Source organism: Idiotropiscis lumnitzeri, chromosome 12 (assembly GCF_059441095.1).
Source record: "Idiotropiscis lumnitzeri isolate Australia: NSW breed Sydney's pygmy pipehorse chromosome 12, RoL_Ilum_1.0, whole genome shotgun sequence".
Lineage (NCBI taxonomy): Eukaryota > Metazoa > Chordata > Actinopteri > Syngnathiformes > Syngnathidae > Idiotropiscis > Idiotropiscis lumnitzeri.
Genome location: NC_142402.1, coordinates 7,893,105 through 7,901,014, shown reverse-complemented (window position 1 = coordinate 7,901,014; position 7,910 = coordinate 7,893,105). Strand labels below are relative to the sequence as shown.

The 7,910-nt window shown below is 38.9% G+C and overlaps 1 protein-coding gene across 3 annotated transcripts; it reads right to left on the bottom strand.

The window, feature by feature from the left end:
• Nucleotides 1-1,162: 1,162 nt before the first annotated feature.
• LOC148325697 (D-serine dehydratase) lies at nucleotides 1,163-6,829 on the bottom strand. Of its 3 annotated transcripts, none has more exons than XM_088312067.1 (10): nucleotides 6,539-6,829; nucleotides 6,101-6,265; nucleotides 5,627-5,756; nucleotides 4,694-4,844; nucleotides 4,456-4,636; nucleotides 4,173-4,291; nucleotides 3,954-4,080; nucleotides 2,696-2,758; nucleotides 1,592-1,697; nucleotides 1,163-1,513 (listed from the first exon to the last, which is right to left on the bottom strand). In XM_088312067.1, exons 2-10 carry the CDS (start codon nucleotides 6,244-6,246, stop codon nucleotides 1,424-1,426), a joined length of 1,113 nt encoding a protein of 370 aa, XP_088168193.1. In that variant the 5' UTR covers nucleotides 6,247-6,265; nucleotides 6,539-6,829; the 3' UTR covers nucleotides 1,163-1,423. The 3 variants fall into 3 exon arrangements, with proteins under 3 accessions (XP_088168193.1, XP_088168194.1, XP_088168195.1); XM_088312068.1 differs by having other exon boundaries at nucleotides 6,609-6,829; XM_088312069.1 differs by lacking the exon at nucleotides 6,101-6,265.
• Nucleotides 6,830-7,910: the final 1,081 nt, after the last annotated feature.

Genomic DNA, 7,910 nt, shown 5'->3' with positions numbered 1-7,910 from the left:
ATTAAAAGTCCAATTTAAAGCTTCGGAGGAACCTACTTAAATAACTCTAGGCAAAGAAACAAACAGAAATTAAAAACGCTGAAGACTTCGATAAGATGTTACTCCCGCTTTGTTAGAATATGTAATTTTATTTCTCAACCTGATACCAAAGGATTTTTTTTTCAATATATATAGATTTAAACAAAGTAAAGACACAATCGAAATATTTTTCCAGTGATTCTCAAAGTGTGATTAGTGATACACAGGCTCTCTTGTGGTACGCAAAAGATACAGAAAAAAACACAATTATATGTTAGAACAATTAAAGCTCGATGCACAAGGTCATTAAGCATTTCACCCCTTTTCCCTCTATTTAAAAACACAGGACATAATGGTACAGTGGCTAAAATGATAAATACTGGTATTCTTTTGTGGAATAAGATCTCTGTCTCCTATATGATGAGCACTTACACCTACTTTGTTACTGTAGTAGTTAAATGTTGATAATTATGGCACTTGGAGAGCTATGCACTTTTTAAAGGTAATACTTGACTTGTAAAGTTTCAGAAGCACTGCTCTAACCAATCAGGTTACGTAGAAATACCGATATTTGACCTAAAAAATACTACTTAAGTACTGATTCAACTGCTCCACTTCAGTTTAAAAAAGTAAAATTTAAATACAATCGTAAAAGGACGGTTGTTCGTCTATGTGTGCCCTGCCATTGGCTGGCAACTAGCTCAGGGTGTACCCCGCCTACTGCCCGAAGATAGCCCTTCTGGCGTCCCGGTACAGACAATGGATGATTGGATACAAAAGTAAACGTAAAAACAAACTTTTACTCTCATGTATATACTGTAAAATAATCAGGAAAATTTCAACTTCGATTGACACAAAATGCTAAATGTATTAATTTTCATAATGTTCGAGCTAAGAAAACAATTTTGTATTGGAATAAATGTTGCTGCAAGATGAATTCTGACAGAATAATAAGTATTGAAGTGACATGTTCTGCATGACCAAAACAAACACAAAAATGTTAAATTAGATAAAGAACATAAAAAAGAAAGACACCATTTCTATATCTTTCTTTAGATGACAAGGAGAAATTTTGAGCACCAAATTTTGACAGTATTTAGGCTGGCACAAGACAAAGTATTCATCATAAATAATTCACTGAACATTCAGAAAGTCTCTTTATTAAGGCCATGCATGGGTAGGGAACGTCTTGCTTCTTCTTGTTGTTAATGCTCCCTGGTTCACATTTTTCACAGTCCCAAAGTCCGAAAATTAAATTCTCTAGTATATTATTTTGTTATATCTCTTCACAAGCAATGTTCATTTACACATCTACGCCTGAGTGGTTGGTTAGAACAAGAAAAGTAAGGTATCTTCCTATTGGTGTATTTGCTTTACCGCCAGGGAGTCTGTTATTTACATCTTTTCACCATCCACGAGTTGGTATCCACTTGCCAACAAGAATGCCCTCTGAGTGTACATGATACAAAGGATGCATCGCTGCTGTCGCACATGACTGCAAAAAGCAAGACAGAGTTAAATAGGAAGAACATTTACAAGGAAATTAAACTGAGTCCTATACTAGGACACTAACGTGGTATGGAATCAGTGTGAGCAAGGAGCCCAGAGGGTACATGCTGTAATCGAGCTTTCCTGAGATAGGCTCCACTCTTCCATGCTCCTGAGTCATGGACAACAGCCTGATTGAAAACATAAATTGTCAGCTACATTCAAGTTTTCAATGAGTAAATGAGATACTAATTTAATCAATTAATTTTTTAATTGATATCAATATTATTGGGATATTTAACATGTTCCTAAATAAATGCCATTTTTATAATCTAATATATTTTTCATGCAGCAAAATAAGTGAGCTCAGTGTATTCTTAGCTAATTAATTGTAATTACCCAAGATAATGTTCAGATATTGGTTGGCGATGCACATTTTAAGTGCAAGTTTGAGGTTAGCTAGAACCACCGCATTTTGAGTAGTAAATAATTTTAAGCATACTCACGTCAGTTGTTTTTTTTTAAAACATAAACGTCCTAGATTCATAGTAAGACCCAGAGCAACATATTAACAATGAAAATGCTTTTGTTTGGCAATCTCAGGTAATCTTCAGGAATGACGTCACACGCAGAAGCACGTGTTGCCAGTCGCCATTGTAATGCATAGTTTATTGTCCGGTGTGTTGCTCAACAAGCCCCTCTTCCTCCAACTCTTCAAATACCAGGATCCCATCAGATACGTGTGATATTTTGCTTTCTGAGAGAATTTCTAACTGACCTAATCCACTCTCTATGGGAGCTCTGCCATAAATCCCTTGGTATGATGTCACATGTCCAGGTTTGTAGCTCAGTTTAATCTTATTTTGGAAAGACTATTATTTTTCCAAATATACCCAAAGATTTGTTTTCATGCTTTGTTATTTGTATTATGTGTAATTACTATACTTGTGACACAAATAGATTTGATTTGCCATGTTCTGATCTTACCTCGCACTTAAAGTTTGCATCTGACTGGCCATAAGATAATAGCAACCAATTTGATAAGAAAATTATTGCATGTCTTTGCGATATACATATTGCAAGAGCTAATCTTGCGATATTTTATCCAATATGTTTTGCAGCCTTATCTATCTATCTATCTATCTATAGATATAGATATAGATATAGATGCAAAGATATATGCAAATACTTGAGATTCGGATGTCCTTCGATCACAGCGTATCCTGTTGGGAGTTTCCCAGCCCCATCCAGACTAGGGATAAAAACCAAAAAAGTGAATTCACAACTCTATTTAGGTACAATAACAAGTGATTGCCATTAGACAAAATGTTCCTAATGGATTATGCGAGAAATTAACAACCACATAAATATTAAAGGGGATGGCAAAATCTCACTCAGAAAGTTCTCAACCAGAATTGTGTTGACCAGATTCATGCCCAAAGGCCTCTCTCTACACACCAATCTGACGTTGGCCGTCATGGGCAACTATGGCTAGTGTTCTGATCGGAAAATGACCAAGGAACACACTGCAAAAGCCGACGGAGACGCCAACTACTCCGGACCTTCTGTGAATGAGTGAGAAGTAGTAGTATCCCTCCATGCCATCTGTGCCGATCGTCAATGCATAGCCTTTTACAGGTGATGTCCAATAACTGCGTTCGTTCGTGAATGAGAGAGATTAATTTGTCTTCATGCTCTTCTGTCCAGCCAGACATTATGTCCATAGAGAAGATGTGAAATTTGAGTGAAGTTCATTCAGTTCTTGAGGCATAGATTCAATTTTCACCGTTTGTACGCTATGGTCACTTCCCGTACTTGTCCAGTGCACTGATTCGCTCGCTAACAGCCAATCATAGTTATCATTTGGCATGACTGCCCGATCCAATTCTAATTTTTGTATTGGCCGAATACGTCCCCCCCAGACGCGTCAAAGATGGCTCTGACTTTCTGACGTTGCTCGCTACACCAAACGGACGCCGTGTACCGACTTGCAGACAGCCAACGTCGGATTGGCGCGAAACGTTTTCTTTGGATGCAGCTCACCTTCCCATAGCTGACGTCTTTTTATTCTGACAGCAAACAAGGTGAGACTCAAATGATTTTGGCAAAATCACTAAAACGCCACTAAAAAAAGGCCAAAAACTGACCAAGACTAACACAAGCCAATGCCAAGAATGCAGAACCTGGCTGACAGCATGCGTCCAAGGATTTAACCAGTTGTGGCCACGTCAATCCTTCTGTCAGCACTCCATCATAATTTCAAACCGACTCACATGGGCCCAGTCTGTCTCTTGTTGGCGACAGCCAATTGACACCAAGAACGTATTTACTACATGTCAAGGAGACACATTCCATGTACATTTAAATCATGTTATTGTTTTCATAGCCATTCGGGGAGCCAGGTTTTGGGTCCTGTGTGTTACTCTGGAGCGAGATGCAGGGTTTACCTTAAGCCAGCCCATCCGCAGTCAATCAGTAGCTGGTTCCTGTGAGGACAGTGACCTATGACTCTTGTCAAAACTCGGACAGCCACTTCTCCCACACCGCATGAGCCAATAAGAGACTGCTGCACATCTAAAAACAAGCAATGCAATTTGACAGCACAAGATTTATGAATTGGCACTCACACATATTGCTGGCGCAAAGTCTATTGGGCATGCGCCTACCATAGAAGACAAAATTTCCTGGATGCACCTCGCTCAGTTTAGCCATGTCTTGTACTGGGTGACTACAGGAGGGTGTGGAGCCAATGCTGGACTTGCAGGTGATGCCAATAGCCTTTAACCTGACAGAAAATAGATAAATAAATAATAGCTTCATACATGATATCAAATACATTTAAGATGTGTAAACTTGACATGTTTTCCCAAAAGTAATGACAAAAAAAAAAGCAGAACATTAGGTTAGCTAAGAATATCTATAAATCCATAAAATGTGTTCTTTATTCACTTTTCCATGAACTGTAGAGTAAAGTTGGTAGTCTCCTTTGCAACAGCCTGAATTTCCTGGACTCCTCTGCAGTTGTAGGTGTTTCCACAGTGAGCGTACACTCCTGTTAGCTGCACACCTGCCGTCCCAGCAATGGCCTGCGCCAGTCTGATTGCCTCAGGTTCTGAGTGCAGGATGCCAGCTATAACGAAAGAAACTTGTAGATACAGGTCTGTCAGCCCTATTGTGACATTCTTACCTCTACCGTTGCCACAGTCCAGTTTCATCCAGACATGCCACAGTCGCCCGTCTCGCAACGGTCGCTTTTTGAGCAGCTCCAGAGCATCAGGGTGGTCCAATAAAACTTGAAAGAGTTCCAGTCTCTCTGACAAGATGGCACATCGTTCCACCTAGGAAAAGAGCAGCAGAATTGGTGTTAGTATCTCATTTACAGGGGGGAATAAATCTGTCACAAAAAAAATTCCCATTACATACTACTTGCTTGTCGTTATTGGGATCTTGTAATATCCACTTACATTTCTAATTATTACTTGGTTTCCAATTTACAATCTGTCAGTCTAATTATATAAACTCTCATAAACTAAAACGGTCTTTATGAAGATAACTACACTTAGTTTTGAATGACCCTATTAAGTGCATAATTACATAATTTATACATACAATAAGCATTGTCTTTGTTTGTATATTACGCAGTTTCTTAGAAAGCTAATGTTTGGTTGTTCAGATCAGGGATGGACAATTGAAATGATGGCCAGCACCACAATTCCATCAAAAATATCAATAAAAAAAAAAAACATCATTTTAAATATGGAAAAAATAAATCCCAGCTCAAGAATAGTGAAAATCTGCACAGAATTGATGGCCAATAAAATGCATCGGGAAAATGGCACAGAATTTTTTTTTTAAGTATATCTGTATATATATTTTGTACACCCACCCAAAATCTTAAAAAAACGCTGATAAAGATTACGCATGCATTTTCCATTACAAACAGGGGTTCACTTCCCTGAAAAAAACCCCAAAGAAAACCTTTTTTTAATATATATAAATCTATCTGTGAATACTGTAGGTGAAGCCGTGGGTGCAAAATCACATGTATCAGGGACAAACTGTAGTAGAGGAAAAAAAGTATAGAATGTAAAACGTGGCTAGTAGAGAAAAGAGGAGGAACCTTATCAAAAGGAAGACAATAAGCGTAGAGGATGTCATCGAATCCATGGTCAGCATAAAAAGAGGCCTCTGCTAGCGTGGAAACCACAACGCACCGTCGAGACCCTGCTGTCATTATGTCAGCACACTCACTAGATGGTAGCAAACACCCACCCACGCACACACATACAAGTCAGCATTCTCCAACACATTACTGAGTTTCTCAACACGAACACAAAATTATTTAAATGAACAAAATATGATGTTTGTCAAATATTGAATATGATTTTGATCTGGGCTCTTCAGCCTAATGTGTTTTTTTTCTTTGTTTCAGGCTTATTTTTACCTTTTATTTTACAATAATTGAGATGTATTTATTAATGTTTTATCAAGTTAGTCTTTTTCACAAATTTTCAGGGGCGATTGAGATCTTTTCCCTCTTTAAGGGAAGAGTGCCTTTAATTTTGTCAACCTGTGTATGAGTGTGCGTTCGTACATGGCTTTGTGGGTCTTCATGTGAGGGCGAAGCTTAACTCCAAGCTTCTTACACCGTTCAATCATACTCTGGGCATTTTTCTTCACTTTGTCCACATCGACTACGAGAGCAGGCGTACACAGGGCTGAGAGGGGCTCCCCGTCCATAGAGGCAGCACTGGAAACACTGCAATTAAATTCTAATGCATGACTGGCTTCAGATCACATTTTGGCCAAATAATAAATGCCGAAATTGGATAAATTCATTACATTTGTGACAGCAACTTAATTATTATGAATTTATCTGAACTACATAAACTACACACAAACGATGAAAAACTGCCCCCCTATTTTTTAGGCGAACGCACTCACACGAACACGCACATTTACACGTGACAGAACGCGCGCGCATACACCCAAACGCAATTATTGTCAGAACTTCACTTTTGGTTCAACCCACCGTTAAAAGTCGAATGGAAATTCTTTACTACGACTGTATCACTCATCCACGCAACGGACTTTCACCTTACCAGACAAACACTAAGCCGAAGCTTGTTGTTACTGAACGGGATGAGGGCTATGTCTCAATTCGACAAACTGGGATATCGTAACTCCTGTGCATGTCGCCCGGAGCCTCATTGAGTGTCCATCGGAAAGTGTCCTTCAATGGCCCTGTCTCAGTAATCTTTTTTACGTCCTTGTGCTGGTTATTGGTGCTCTTTCACATCCGACGATATACCAAGATTAATTGCGCGCCATTTCAACGGTAGCAAAAAGTAGGTACTTAAGTAAAACCAAAAGCCAGGGGGCAGTGTTCCCAAATAATGAGATTTTTTTTGTCATATACTGAAACTAGTAAATAATCAAAATAAAAAGTTCTATTTTTTTATTTTTTTATTTCCTTGTTTATGTGTTTATATTTGCAATAGTATGTTGTGCACCTTTAAGTCGGGGCTGACAAAATCAAGTGTAACTATATCGAAGATTATCAAATAATATGCTGAGAGGTTTAACTGGGGCTGCACAGGTTTCAGACGGGGCTATATAGCCCCTCCTGGCCTTGCCTCTGTGTAGCGTCATCCCTGAAGGAAAATTGCACTATTACATGTATTCAGTGAACAGATGGAATTAAAAGGAAGAAATCAAATCAATACGATGATTGGAAAGGTCATATGAGGAGCCACACAAAAAATTTTTTCAGGCTGTGTTGATCACCATGGAAACCTTCTGACTGTTGAAAATCCATCAATCCGGTGTACCGGGTGTTTTGTGTTTATCCTGTTCATGGTTGCAGAAGCGCTGGAGCCTATTCCTGGAATCAATTTGGGCAAAAGGTGGTGTATACGTCATATTCACTGCAGGATACGCAAACAATCACATCCACACTTGGGCAATTTAGAGTCTAACATATTTATTTGGTTTTGGTAGGAAGCCATTAGTATACTTCTCAGAGAAGGGCCTAAACCACAAGTGTCAAACTCAAGGCCCGGGGGCCAGATCTGGCCCGCAACCTCATTTTATGTGACCCACAAAGGGCAAATCATCTGCATCAACTTCCTGTTTCTAGCATATTTTCTTCACTTTTAACAACACTGAGATATGAGATATTGCCATTTATTTGTTACCAATCCTCCCCTTTTAAAATAAATTGAAAAATTGTTGAACAATTACTTACTAGCTTCTGATTTCAAAACTGGCTTTCCAATCAATTTATTTGGGTTCACAGTCATACCGGCCCTCTGAGGGAAACCACAACTACGATGTGGCCCGTCCACAAAAATGAGTTTGACACCCCTGTCCTAAACCATGCTTCAAACCACGAGCATGTTGAC

Coding starts and splice junctions, on each gene's coding strand:
- LOC148325697 (XM_088312067.1), bottom strand. CDS start 6,246: ATGGACGGGGAGCCCCTCTCAGCCCTGTGTACGCCTGCTCTCGTAGTC. Junction 4,637..4,693: donor GGACTGTGGCAACGGTAGAG/GTAAGAATGTCA, acceptor CTTTCGTTATAG/CTGGCATCCTGCACTCAGAA. Junction 1,698..2,695: donor GAAGGACATCCGAATCTCAA/GTATTTGCATAT, acceptor GTTTTCAATCAG/GCTGTTGTCCATGACTCAGG.